This window comes from Orycteropus afer, unplaced genomic scaffold (assembly GCF_000298275.1).
Source record: "Orycteropus afer afer isolate SDZICR_OR568_19922 unplaced genomic scaffold, OryAfe1.0 scaffold00135, whole genome shotgun sequence".
NCBI classification, from domain to species: Eukaryota; Metazoa; Chordata; class Mammalia; order Tubulidentata; family Orycteropodidae; genus Orycteropus; species Orycteropus afer.
The window spans coordinates 6,759,279-6,773,746 of record NW_006921722.1 but is presented as its reverse complement, the minus strand read 5'-3'; the positions used below and the strand labels follow the sequence as shown (position 1 = coordinate 6,773,746).

Below are 14,468 nucleotides of genomic sequence, written 5' to 3'. Positions count from 1 at the left end.
ATGGACTTGTTTTAATTGTCTTCAACTTCAAGTTGAACTTGCATATGAGCAGTTGATGGTCTGTTCCACAATCAGCTCCTGGCCTTGTTTTGGCTGATGATATTGAGCTTTTCCATCGCCTCTTGCCACAGATGTAGTCACTCTGATTACTGTGGTGAAAACATACACAAAAAGACATTCGCCAACATAACAACTTCCCCATTTAGAGCTCAGGGACATTGATGACATTTTTCATGTTCTGCCACCATTATTGCTCTCCTTTTCCAAAATATTCCACCACCATTATCATAAACTCAATGCCCTGCAAATGAAAACTTCCCCTTTCCCCATCCCTCCTACCTCTGGTAACCACTAATAATCTTTGGGGTATATATATATATATTTTTTTTCTTCCCCCCAACTCATCTAGGAATTTAGCCTCCCCTCCCATCCCATCCCTAGTAACCAACAAAGATAGTTTCCTTCTATGTGTAAAGCTTTCCTTGAATTTTTACTGTAGTGGCTAATACAGTATTTGTCTTTCTGTGATTACTTATTTCACTCAGCACAATGTCCTCCAAGTTCATCCATGTTATGTGGTGTGTTGCAGGTTCTCCATTATTCTTTAGGGTTACATAGTATTCCATTGTGTGTATGTACCACCATTTATCTGTTCTTCAGTTGATGGACACTTTGGTTGCTTTCATCTCTTTACTATTGTGAATAGTGCTGCAGTGAACATGAGTGTACATGTTCATTTCCTGCCTTTCATTCTTTAGGATATATAACTAGTAATGGGATTGCTGGATCAAATGGTATTTCTATTTCCAACTTTTTAAGGAATTGCCTACAGATTTACACAGTGCTTGTATCATTTTACAGTCCCACCAGCAGTGTATGAGAGTCCCAGTCTCTCCACATCCTCACCAGCATTTGTTATTTTCTGTCCTGTTGAACTTTGCTATTAATGCTGGGGTGAGATGGTATGTCATGGTTGTTTTGGTTTGCATATTTCTAATGGCTAATGATCATAAACATTTTTTCATGTGTTGGTTGGCTGCCTGAATATCTTCTTTGGTGAAGTGTCTGTTCATGTCTTCTGCCCATTTTTAAATTGGATTGTTTGTCTTTTTGATGTTGAGGTGTTGGAGTTTTCAATAAATTTTAGATAAGGCCTTTGATATGTCATTGCTGAATATTTTTTCCCATTCTGTAGGTTCTCTTTTCACTATTTTGGAGGAGTCTTTTGATGCACATAAGAATTTAATTTTCAGAAGGTCCCAATCATCTAGTTTATCTTCTGCTGCTTGTACATCTTGGGTTATGCCATCTATTTACGCCATCAGTCAGGGCCCCTAAATTTGCCTCCATTTTTTCTTTGATGAAGTTTATAGTTTTAGGTTTCACATTTAAGTCTTTGATCCATCTAGAGTTCATTTCTGTGTATGGTGTGAGGTATGGATCTTATTTTATTTTTCTGCCAGTGGATATCTAGTTTTGCCAGCACCATTTGTGAGACCGTCTCTTCCCCATTTTTAATGGATTTCAGCCCTTTGTCAAAGATCAGGTGACCATACGTGAATGGATCTATTTCTGGGTTCTCAATTCTGTTCCACTGATCTATGTCTGTCATTGTACCAATACCAGGCTATTTTGACAACGGTGGGTGGCTGTGTAGTAAGTTTTGAGCTCTGGGAATGGGAGACCTCCTACCTTGTTCTTCTTCTTTAGTAGTGCTTTGCTTATCCAAGGTCTCTTTCCTTTATGTCAATGGTTTTTTTTACATGTAAGTAGATAAGAGAGCACATACAATATTTGGAATCCCAGGGTTGAAGGACGCATGGAAGGTGAAGAATACATGTCGTGGGTCACAACTGTGGTGTTGGTCTCCAGTCTTTTCCTATCCACTTTTTGCCTTTAGCTCATAAGAGTGAAAGGAGAGGTACTTTGAAACTCCTGATGCCTTGGGTACCAGTCAGCCTCTGGAAGAGCTGTCTCACACATTCTCTGCTCCACACCAAAGTTGTATCCTCAGCAAAGCCCCTTTCTCCAGGCCTTTTCCATTTCCCCTTTCTGGGCCTGCTTCTCTTTCCTCAGGGCAGTGGTCACTCAGTGACTTTTAAGGCCATCCACTCCTGGCTCCAGGGCTAACATAATACTTGTCATACTCCCAGGACATCACTGTCATGTTAGTTTTATTGAGAAGGCCAGTTTGCTCTTCCTCTCTCTGCCAAAAGCTTATTGCATCATTGCTGGATCACATATCTTGCTGTCTTACATGGCTTGAGGGATCCGATTGGTCTTTGTAGAGTTTTGCTGTTGCAAGCTCTGCTCTTGGACTGTGAAGCTCAAGCGAGGACCCGAGTCTGACAGGGTGGGATCCGAGTGAGCATCTCCTTAGAGAAGCTCCGTAAGCAGTAACAACTCAACGCTCTGAGTAACTTGCTGAGTAAGCTGTTTGCCTGATACCCACACCCTCTGTTCCTATGAGCCACATGTCGATGCTGGTATGTTATTTGTATTATTTTGAGAAGTTATCCAAAAATGGAAAAGTTCAGAAAAACTTATATATGCATTAAACTTAAAAAAAGAAGAAGAAGAAAAAAAAAGGGCTAAAACTCTGGCACAGAGTGTATGCAGAATAGTTTGGGAATCTGTCTCATTAAGCAGACATTTTTTAAAATTCTCTCTCTCTCTTTTTATTTAAATATTTTATTCTGATTTCAGGTATTATTTTAAAGTTCAAGCCAAAAATCCTCATGGCTATGGGCCTGTCAGCCCTTCGGTCTCATTCATTACAGAATCAGGTATGGATAACTTCACTCCTTGTTTGTTTTTCTCTTTTCTTAGAAACTAAACGAATAATCTAGAATAATGACTACCATGGAGCAAAAACTAAAGAAGTAAAATCCTTACTTTTCTATTTAGTAAGATGAACTTGGGAGCTCTGGTGGCGTAGTGCCTAAGGCATTTGACTGCTAACTAGAAGGCTGGAGGTTCAAACCCACCAGCCACTCCTCAGAAGGAAGATTGGGCAATCTACTTCTGTAGAGATATCACCTCAGAAACCTAAGGAGGGTCGCTATGAGTCGAAACGACTCAATGGCAGTGAGTTTAAGATGAAAATGGATTTCTCTTTACAAAATAAAGACCATTTCTTTCACCTGTGTCCAAACTTGAATAATGAAATTAAAAGTTGTCTTCACTGGAGCTGTCTGGGGAGAGGAAAGGTTAAACTCCATTGAAAGGAAAATGTCTAGTTTCCAACAACATGAGAAAGATGACAAGCTTTGATGTATCTGTGGAAGATTTAGTTGCAGAGTTACTTTCTGTTGTTCTTGCGAACAGCCGAAGAGCATCAGTGTTGTTTGGTCCGAGAGGCAGTTGCTTCTCCGGTCTCTAAGTCTCTGCGATGCTGTCTTTACTAGGAGGCGGAGATGTCTTACTTAATATGGTGACTTAGTTGAGATCTTCTTTGTAAGTGCATCGGCACTCAGAGAGCTCCCTGCACTGGTAGAAGCTGATGGACAGAAAGCTTGTTGTTGGCTGTCCTTGAATCAGCCCCCAATGCGACAGGAAGCCTGTCTGCTCCTGCACCATCCCCACGGTCAGTGGGGGATCAAACTGTTGGGATCCAGAGGTTTTCATGGCCAGATCTTCAGCAGTAGATGACCAGGCCTTCCTTCCTAGTGTCTCTTAGTCTGGAAGCTCTGCTGAAACCTGTTCAGGATCACAGCCACACACAACCTTCCCCAGAGAGATGGGTGCTGCCAGTGCATGGGGTCCCTCTAGAGTACATCCCTGTGGTCCATGATCTGAGACAGCACACAGCAGAGCTAACCCACTGTGACCATTCTTGGCTTAGTGACATTTTCATACCACAAGCCAAGTGGAGCCAGGCCCACTTCCAGAGCCCACCTGAGCCAGCTCTGTAACAAAAGTGGCTCTAGTTTCCATTCTGGTTGATTATTTCCTGAATGCAGCATAATCCTGGAAGATTTGTCACAGGAAAGTGTTTTTAAATGTAATGATTCAAAATCTACAGAATCAAAACATATGGGAAAAATAAAATCTTTTACGGAAATATTATACTGGAACTGTAGGCAAAAGACCTCAAGAGTGTTTTACCTGTTCTGTTTGAAAGAGTGCTTCTCAGTGGTAATTGAGAAAGAGCAAGGGATGACCATCACCACTGGTTAATTTGCTGAATTAAAGAACATCTCTGTGCTTATCGTTGCATGTTCCAAAAATAAAATAGATCTTTAGCAACTATCAGAATTAACATGATAACAGTCTGTAGAAAAACCACATCATTCAAACCTAAAGATAAACCGATAGACACAGGTCTGAAATCTACCTGAGAGTAGGAAGCAATCTGTGTTCTCTGGGGCTGAAATGAAAAGTTTTATAAGACAGCTTTCTTTTTTTCTACCCCAAGAAATCTCTCACCCAAACATAGATATTTTAAAAAATAGTGAATCCATTGAATTATTTTGTGCCTAAGGTATTTGACTGCTAACCAGAAGGCTGGTGGTTCAAACCCACCAGCCACTCATCAGAAGGAAGACTGGGCAATCTACTTCCATAGAGATAACACCTCAGAAACCCAAGGAGGGGTCGCTATGAGTTGGAAAATGACTCAACAGCTGTGAGTTAGGTGGTTTTTTTTTTTTTTTTTGGTAATGTCAAAATCTGATTATTTTCAGGGAGCGACACTTTCTATATAAATAGCAAGAGAATTTCTCAAGAGAAAGTGCTTGGAAAATAAAAACAAAGAAAACCTTTGGATCATAAGCATCATTTGTTCAGATCACTTCCCATTGGGCAGCCATTGGCAGTACAGCATTGCGACCTTTGGCATGTTTGTGAATGTGGCGGTGATGCTAACTCTCTCCTTCTCACTTTACAGACAACCCTCTGCTTGTGGTGAGGCCACCAGGTGAGTGCCTCTCCCTGGTAATCCTGACATTCTCGTAATGCAGTTCAATGCTGAGTACACAATTGCTGGGATTACTCAGAAATATCAATGCTGGGCCATTTGAGAATTTGCTGACAAGTTCTATGATTTGGTTGCTCCTTGGTCGAAGGAAGAGAATGATCTGGGAGTTGTTTGGTAGAGCCGTAGCAGCCGGTATCTATGGAAAGCCATGATGGGGTAGCCAATACCTATAAAATAGATATGTTTGTTTATGAAGTCCTTTGCGATTGTTTAAATTGCTCATAAAAAAGCAGAACACATTGTATACAACATATTTTTACTGTTTTCAAACTAACTGATAAAGCTTATTGGTTATGATCAGGAGTCTGTGCTGAGAGACTCTAGGGGGTGGGTGCCATGTCTCAAAACATCACATCTGCCATTACAGCTCATTCTCCTTGATGTTTGAAGGCTTTTTGGCAACTCTAAGAATTTCTTATTGAAATGCTGCTACCTCAAACAGGGTCAGGTGAAAGGGGCTCCCCAGTTGTACCCCAGTCACTTCAGGGAAAGAGAAGGAACACAGCAGCCCCCTTTGCTTAGCAAAACCCCACGAGGAGGGAAAGGCCAAGGAATAAGCTAAATTTCCTGACACCCTGGGTGGGAGTGAACACTGCAAACTCCAGAATTTAGATGGTGTGTTTGTGTTGTCAAGGTGGTGAGCCCATCTGGATCCCATTTACTTTCAAACATGACCCTGGCTACACGGACTGCCACGGCCGGCAATACGTGAAGCGGACGTGGTACAGAAAGTTTGTGGGGGTCGTTCTCTGTAACTCCCTGAGGTATAAGATCTACCTCAGTGACAACCTGAAAGGTAGGTCTGTGGGAAGGTATGGGAAGTTGTTATTTTGTAAGGGGGTAATTTGACACAGGAGTTACCTTAGAATGTATTTGAGGTCTGGCCCTACCATGCCCTGCTGCGGCTCAGAAGCTCATCTGTTCAGCCGTCACCCCCTGGTGCCTACTAGGTTTTACATGGGCATCCAGATATATTTTGTAAACATGCACTGCTTTTTAGCAATAAAGTCCAAAGAACTGCTGGTAAAGGCCCATTTCCTTTGCTGTTAATTCACTAATAATGTAAGCTGGAAGTATTGAGAAAAGAATCTTCCCTCCCACCCCTGCCACCAGTGGTACAACTTTATACAGCAAAGATGTTGATGGTGAATATATTCTGTGTTAGAACAAAAATTATATTGTTTTCATCATGCTAGGCAGTTCAGGGTTCTCTGAAACACTAATGTTTTAACCGGCATGTCTACCCAGCTGGTGTTGGACCCATCCTTCCATACAAAGTGTTTTTTTTTTTTTTTTTTAATTTCATTACTTTCAAACTTTTCATTTTCTAGTGCATACAGTTCCTAAACCTCTCCACAGGTATTCTGTATTTTGTAACTGGTCCGTGTTACTACTTATTTCTTTATTTTTCTTGCTGGCTGTGAACATCCCTCCCATCCCCCACCCTGGCTGTTTCTCCGTGTGTATGCCTCAGCCAGCACCCACTCTCTGTTTATCTCTCTGTGCCCTTTCTCTTCTTGCCCACCACCATCCTTTCCTCTCCTGCTTCAGAATTCTCAGGAGAGATTGCTCAGCCATGTCCAGTATCCCAGGTGGAGAAGCAACTTTGCCCTACTCTGTAGGGGTGGTTCAGGACCACGGACAGCACCACCCACCACAGACACGCCCTCTCCTCCTAGTTGTGTACAGAAATAGTTCTATTTTCACAGGCTTTGGTGCCTTTCATAATCATTTTGTAATGTAGTCTCTGACTACCACAATGTACTCAATTCTCTTTTGAGAAAAACCTAGGAAGTAACAAGTCTACCATTTACAGGCTGCCACTGTCTATAGTAATGTTGCCCCTTTATTGAACACTCACTAAGTATTTAGCCCACGTGATCTCACGGAATCCTTGCAACACTTAGGAGGTTGGTGTCATTATTACCATTTTTCAGACACAGTAAGTAGGGCGCACAATGTGCCTGGTTCATCGGGTCTCAGGAGTACATGCGAGCTCCCAAACCCCTTGCCGTTCTTTGGCTGTTCACTGGCCTATTATGTTCCTCTGTGCAGATACCTTCTACAGCATTGGGGACAGCTGGGGAAGAGGCGAAGACCATTGCCAGTTTGTGGATTCACACCTGGATGGAAGAACAGGGCCTCAGTCTTATGTAGAAGCCCTACCTACTATTCCAGGTAATAGGAACTGATGCCTGATATATTGCACTGGGGGTGCAAGAAGACATCCAGTGTGAGGAGAAAAGTCACCATGGCTCTGCTTTCCATTTGCCATTTGCAGATGGATGTTGGCAGCATTTTGGATCCTGAAAAAATGCAACGAAGTATCCCTACCATGTGCTGGGTTTAGGGTGGGCCTTGGAGAGGGGGAGTTACACAGGGGCATATAATCCCATCCCTGCGCTCAGGAAAGTGCTCTGTAGCTGGGAAGGAAAAAACAATACATGAAGGGTAAATAAGAGTGAATGAATCTGAAGGATCAGGTGATGACACGGATTATGTTATATGACTACGATGTAGTTAGTTAATTGTGGGCTTATGGCCACTGTGAATTCAAAAGAGGCGGCTACTGGAGACAGTTGAGGAAGGTTTTCAGAAGAGGCACAATCTGAGCTGAGTCTTAAAGTCTGTTGCACTTAAAGACTGGAGGGCCTTCTGGGTGGAGGATGGCATGAGTCAAAGTCCAGAGAAGACAAAGATAAACAAACATGCAAAGCAACCAGGGGTACTTCAGGAGAGGGTGTAGCAACTCTCTGGTTATGGGGTTAAAGGTGAGGACAAGTGCACTAATCTCAAAGGTTAACAACTTGGAATATGTCACCAACTTGCCCAACCTCCCTAAACAAACAAACAAACAACTGAATAAGGCCCAGCTCATATGCTGAGCTTCGGTGACTGGGCATTTTAAGAACTTGAGATGCTCTGATCTACCACATTTTTGAGTTTGGAAAAAACTACCATCGGCTGGTACGTGAATGAGCAATTTCAAAGAATTAAAATACACGGAACAGCAGCGGGTATACAAGGTGCTCTCCCGTGGCTTAGTCTTTCCAGGATCTTGCAGTGTGCCAGCACTGTGCTCTTCTGTATTGTGTGTGCTTCACCATGTCTCTGCAACGGCTGCCATTGCGTTTGGGTAACCAAGGGCACTCACTGGCACAATGTAATTAAGGCCAAGGCAGTGAGAGCAGTTGTTGTCACCAAAACTTTTTTTTTGAGGGGGTGAGGAATTACTTCCACTCCAACAGAGAAATGGTTGGAAATGCCGTAGCCCTTCTTTGCTTTACGAGATTTCCCTGAAAGCCCTAAAAGCCCACCACAGATTCTACAAGTTCAATGTTGGAGGATTGTGTTCTAGGAAGTATGAATGATTGGGAGGTCTTAAGTCTGTGAGGACCAAATGGGAATCTGTTCACGGGTTTGGGCCCAGCTCAGGGCCTGCCCCACAGTGAGTATTCAATTGCAAAGCCAACCTGTTGCCACTGAATTGATTCCAACTCAAAGCCACCCTGTGGGACACAATAGAGTGTCCTGATAGGGTTTCCAAAGTTGTAATCTCTGTGGAAGCAGACTGCCGCATTTTTTCCCGTGGAGCACTTGGCTAGTTCCAACCACCATCCTGTTGGTTAACAGCCAAGTGCTGGACTACTGCGCCATCAGGGCTCCAAGTGTTCAACAGCAATTGGATAAGATGGTCTTCTTCTATGGAGAGAGTGAGCATAATTTCCTACTTGTGTTAAACACATGTGAAGGCCAGATTATCGCTCAGATCATGCCTGGGAAGAACCTCACAGACTGATGGACCATCACACCGAAATAGTTATGTTTATGGCATTAGCAGTTGCCATAAGAACAACTTGTCAGAGGTTTTCTGTCTGAGAGGAGGTTGTAAGGATGAGATCCTTGCCTGGTGGTTCAGGGGCTTTTGAGGTATTTGCTCCCCTCTCTTTTCTTTTACCTTCTAGGCTACTATCGCCAGTATCGCCAGGAACCTGTCAGCTTTGGTAACATCGGTTTCGGAACCCCCTACTACTACGTGGGCTGGTACGAGTGTGGGGTCTCCATCCCAGGAAAGTGGTAGTCACAGGACAGTCATGCCACGAGTCACCCTGACCTGCCCCCCAGACGAACTTGCACTAGGGGCTGTGAGCAGGTGGTCTGGAGAGGAAGATAAGGATGGGTCCCCAGCACTGCCACCTCAAGGTGCCCCGAAGAGCAGTTGATGATACTGTACATTCCGTTATCTCCCGTCTGGAACTCTGTCTCATGTCACGGCCTGGACCACAGACAGGACTCAGTTGTGATACCTACCTTGCTTCTTCACATTTCTTGTTTGTAATAGCTTGTCCCCAGAGATGCCAGAAGCCAGCAGCTACAGGGGACACCACTGCTTCACTGCGATTCTCAAACTCTTTACACACAAAATCCAGACATTTCTAGATCCCCGGGGAGCAGCACGAGCCTGCCCTGATTGCTTCATGGGAACACCCTCTCTTTTCTCATTGGACTCTCCAAAGCTAGCTGAATGTATGCTCCAGATCTCTTTGTATGCAGTAGAGCGGAATTACTAAAAACACCACTGAAGCAACTATATCCCACTTATGGTTTACCTGATGGACTTACTCACTGCTAGACTAAATGTATCAAATCTTATTTGTAAATTCTCAATTTTGATATATAGATATATATGTATATATGCATATACATATACATACTTGTCTGCAAGATTATTAAAATGGCTGAATGTGTACTTGTTCACTAGATGAATGTGGGGGGGGGGTCTTTTTGGAACACAGATGCTATTTATTAACATCTTTCAGAAGTGCCCAGGGAATATGTACTCTGCTTAGTGTAACAGAAGTGGACAGCTGTGTGCTCTTCCTGTGAGTGCTACTGGAATAGGGGTTACTGGAATGCTTGGATCCAGCAGTGATCGTACCTGGTCCATACCACTCATCCCTGCAAAGTGAGTTCTTTCAATGTAAGAAGGTGATCCTTTCATACCCATGTGAAAAATGCACTGTGCTTCTGGAGGTCGATGTCCACTATTGAATGGTTAGGATTCTCTAGCTAACCCTGCTCACAGCTCTGATTGTGCAAAGTCAGGACCACTCAAGTGAATCCCACCATCACCATTTGTATCAGACCAGTCCAGGAAACTGAGATCGTCCACTTCTGACATCAAATGTGTGGTGGATGACAAATCCCATTTCACACACTGACTGCGCCCTGTGGAAATCTCAGGCTCCCTTCCCTGGTCAGTCCCAACCGCAGCTGCTCCATGTACCCCTTCCTTCCCCCATTCACCTGGGGCCAGGTCAATGGGCATTGGCCCCTTCTCTGTTTCCTAGATCCATTAATCCATTGGAACAACTCACAAATGTCAAGGGAAGGGCTAGCTTTCATTTAGCAGAAAAGAACACAGAGGGCAAGGCCCAGGAGGGTTCTTGGGGCAGGGCGTTCTTGTTCCCAAGGGATACGCTACCCTCTTGAGAGCACAGCTTCACTCTCTCAACACAGGATGTGCCACTGAGGCTCCATCTTCCAGGGCCTTCACTGGCTTCCCCACATGGCCATGATCAATGACATCATGTCTCCTGAGGTGTAGTCGGTGCCTGGCCCCCAGGTGGCCTCTGTGGTCTGGTCAGAACCTATTCATTGGCGTCAGGTGTGGTCCCGCTTTCAGGAACCAGGCCAAAGGCCAAATTGTTTACTGCAAGGGGGTTCTACACTTCGCAGCTTTGTTTCCATATTAAGATTTAAGTCCTGAATGATTTAAAACTCAAGTTTTAAAAATGTCCTTTTCATTTTCCTTCCTGCCTCAGTATTTATTCCTTGAAATATAAACATCTCACCTCTCTGTAGTGTGACATGAGAGGGTTTGTTTAAAGACACTTTGTTTTTAAAACATGGTGTACTTTCCCTGAACTTGGCTCATCGGTGTCCCTCAGGCAGTTCTGGGGAATGAAGGTGTCTTTCATAAAAGATTTTACCCTAAGAGAAGCCTGGTGGAAATGGGCTACCAGCGCTCTTCCCCCCCACCCCCAGCTTGAGAGCTGCACCACTATGTAAATGATTTATGACAGAATGCATGCCATCTAGTTCCTGACGTCAAAGATGTGCGGGACCAGCACTGCCCATGTGGGCCTCTGTAGTCTTGTGAAGAGGCGAAAGCTGATGTAGCTGATGGGTTTGAAGGTCAAGCTTACAAGGAAACAAGTAGCAGCAGTGATTTTGTGATGGCGCTGTATTGTTTCAAATTGTCTTCAGATTTCACAATCTTCCTTCCACGAGGGACAGTAAGAAAGAAAATGCAAGCATTCTGACAGCCTGGGAAAGTACTAGAATTCCTTAGCGGAACAGATTAGATACCCAACTCATGTGTCACTCTCATTTTAGTTTGCAGAGAAGCACAGGAACTTCCATATCACTTTTGAGGTTCTTGTACATGAAAGGGGGCATTATTAAAAAGAAAAAAAAAAAGTATATATATGTACTTTTATATATATATATATATATATATATATATATATATATTCCACACTAATTAACATTCAAATGCACTTCACCATGCCAAGCCAAAGACAAAATCTTTAAATACAACTAAATTTTCTTAATAAGCACATAACTTGCTTCTCTTATTTCCTCCCTTCTAAATTTTGGTGGCGTAGTGCCTAAGGCATTTGACTGCTAACCAGAAGACTGGCAGTTCAAACCCACCAGCCACTCCTTGGAAGGAAGACTGGGCAATCTGCTTCCGTAGAGATACCACCTTGGAAACCCAAGGAGGGACCACTATGAGTTGGTTTTGGTAAATTTCTGTCAGGTTGCCAGCATGCCGTGGACTGCTGTTGGAGGGTGAGAAAGATGCCAGACTGCCCCTGGGGGGGAGACACTAAAGATTGCACGTTTCCTACAAACATTTCCTGGAGTATAAAGAATTTGTGAGCATGTATATGAGAAGAGGCATGAGCTCTGCTGCCAAGCCTCTCTTGGTGATGTGACCAGCTTGGGAAGAAATGTGGGTTAGGGCTCAGCTTGCAAGTGCAACCACCCTTTCCCTGTGATGAACTAAGGAGCAGGTTTCATGCTCATTGCATAAACCATCGGGCATGCTTCCTCTGAAGGATTTTATGCTCACTTTACAGAAGCATAAAGAACCGACTGGCATCCAGTCACACAATGCTTTTTGAATCCAGCCTGGAATCTTTAGGCTGTATATGATTACAGAACTTTGAACTTTTATTAGAAGTAAGTGTTTGCAAAACCTCAAATGGAAATTACTACAACTCTCGGATGATACAAACCACCAAAATAAAAACACAAACAAAAACCTGAATCTCAACTTAGTATTATTACCAATATTCTGTCCAAATTGGGTTAAGTAATTGTTCTGTTTGGGAGCTCTGGTGGCATAGTGCCTAAGGCATTTTACTGCTCTCCAGAAGGCTGGCGGTACAAACCCACCAGCCGCTCCTCAGAAGGAAGACTGGACAATCTAATTTCTTAGAGATACTGCCTCAGAAACCCAAGGAGGGGTCACTATTATTGGAAATCGACTTGATGGCCATGAGTTTGTTTGTTTTTGGAATTGTTCTGTTATACATAGAGCTACTATGATTTGGAACCAATTAAGGCTGGAGGTTCAAACCCATCAGCCACTCCTCAGAAGGAAGATGGGGCAATCTACTTCCATAGTGATACTGCCTCGGAAACCCAAGGAGGGGTCGCTATGAGTTGGTTCTGACTCGACGGCACATAACAACAACAACAGCAGCAGCAATAGTTCAAATGAGCCTACAATGTTGTTGTTGTTGTCATGTGCCGTCAAGTCAGACCTGATTCATAGTGACCCCTCCTTGGGTTTCTGAGGCAGTATCACTACTGAAGTAGATTGCCCAACCTTCCTTCCGAGGAGCGGCTGATGGGTTGAATCACAGTTGCATCAAATTTCAGTACTGTGTGAATTCTGGACGTCACATTTGAGCATGACTATTGTCAGATGTCAAGAAAGGGGCATTTAAGATAGTAAACTATTTCACATGAAGTTATTGTTAGATGAGTTGCATGGGGTCAGCTTCAACTGAGGGCAATGCCATGTACAACATAAAGTTGCCCAATCTTGTACCATCTTCATGATCTTCCTCATGTTCGAGTGTACTGTTGCAGTGACTGTGACAGTCCATCTCACTGATGGTCTCCCTTGCCCTGTCTGACCTTCTGCTTCACCAAAAACAATGTATTCTTCTAGCAATTGATCTCTCCTGATATGTCCAAAGCCAGCAAGTTGGAAGTTGTTCTGTTGTGATGCAAAGGGTTTGCCATGGCTGACTTTTAGAAGTAGATCACCAGGCCTGTCTTCCCACTCTGTCTCAGTCTGGAAGGTCCACTGAAACCTGTCCACCATGGGTGACCCTGCTGGTATTTGAAATACTGGTGGCATAGCTTCCAGGATCATAGCCACATGAAAGCCACCCCAGTGTGACAAACTGCTGGTGGATAGAGCAGTCCACTGTTAGAGAAGGGCTAGTCTCAAGTTAAGCCTGAGGCAGCCTTGTAGGGAGCACATGACAATATCATTAGCATAAATAAGCCCAGGACAGTTTCTAGAGAGCTTATGTAAAATGAAAGGGCCCCCCAACTCCCTGCTTTTCCTAACAGTGGTAGACTTTAAAGGTTTGACCAGTCATTCTATAGTTAAGAAACAGACTTGGGAAGCTGAAATCACCTGCCAAGGTCACATAACTGGCGGCAGATCTGGGACTAGAACTCTGGGCTCCTGCTCCTTCCACCAGCAGAGATGGTAAACATGAGGCGTAGACTACATTCTTCGTTCCCTGGCCCATGGATGTTACTTATCAATCAAGAAATCTGCATTTGACTACAGCATCACTGCCAACACTGAACTCTCTGCAGTTACTCTCAACTGAATAGCACCAGCAGTCAAGTTCAAACTGATCTAACATCTTGCACCAGCAAGAGTCATTGCAAATCTCTCTTATTTTTGATTGCTTAGAAGAATTTGGAGTCCCTGGGTGGTGAAAATGGGTAACACACTTGCTGCTAACCCAAAGATGGAAGGTTTGAGTCCACTCAGAGGCACCTTGGAAGAGAGGTCTGAAAAATGAGCCACTGAGAACTCTTAAGTTCACCCAAATCACAATAAGAAGTAAAACCAACCAACCAACCCTATGGAGCACAGTTGTACTTTAACACACATGGGGTCACCATGAGTCAGAATCAACTCAATGCCAGCTAATGCTCTCAAGATCCCATGATATGTGGTCAGAATAGAAGAGAAATCAAAGTTGTTCATTACATCATTGTTTTCCACTGAATTGCATAAAAAAATTTTCATTTAGGCTGACGAATTTGGCTTCCCTCAGAACAAAATCCTTACTTTTCAAGTGTTTGCCAGGTTTTTACTATGTACTCAGCACTGTGCTAGCTGCTGCTGTGGAACAAAAGAGAGAAGATGTATTTGTTGGAC

At 43.6% G+C, this 14,468-nt stretch overlaps 1 protein-coding gene across 1 annotated transcript in view; it reads left to right on the top strand.

The window, feature by feature from the left end:
- FNDC1 (fibronectin type III domain containing 1) overlaps positions 1-9,059 on the top strand; it is a 128,737-nt gene extending 119,678 nt beyond the window's left edge. The window contains exons 23-27 of the mRNA XM_042781576.1: positions 2,707-2,786; positions 4,889-4,918; positions 5,613-5,774; positions 7,034-7,156; positions 8,944-9,059. Coding sequence (XP_042637510.1) covers positions 2,707-2,786; positions 4,889-4,918; positions 5,613-5,774; positions 7,034-7,156; positions 8,944-9,059 — 511 coding nt within the window. The remainder of the gene's footprint in view (positions 1-2,706; positions 2,787-4,888; positions 4,919-5,612; positions 5,775-7,033; positions 7,157-8,943) is intronic.
- Positions 9,060-14,468: the final 5,409 nt, after the last annotated feature.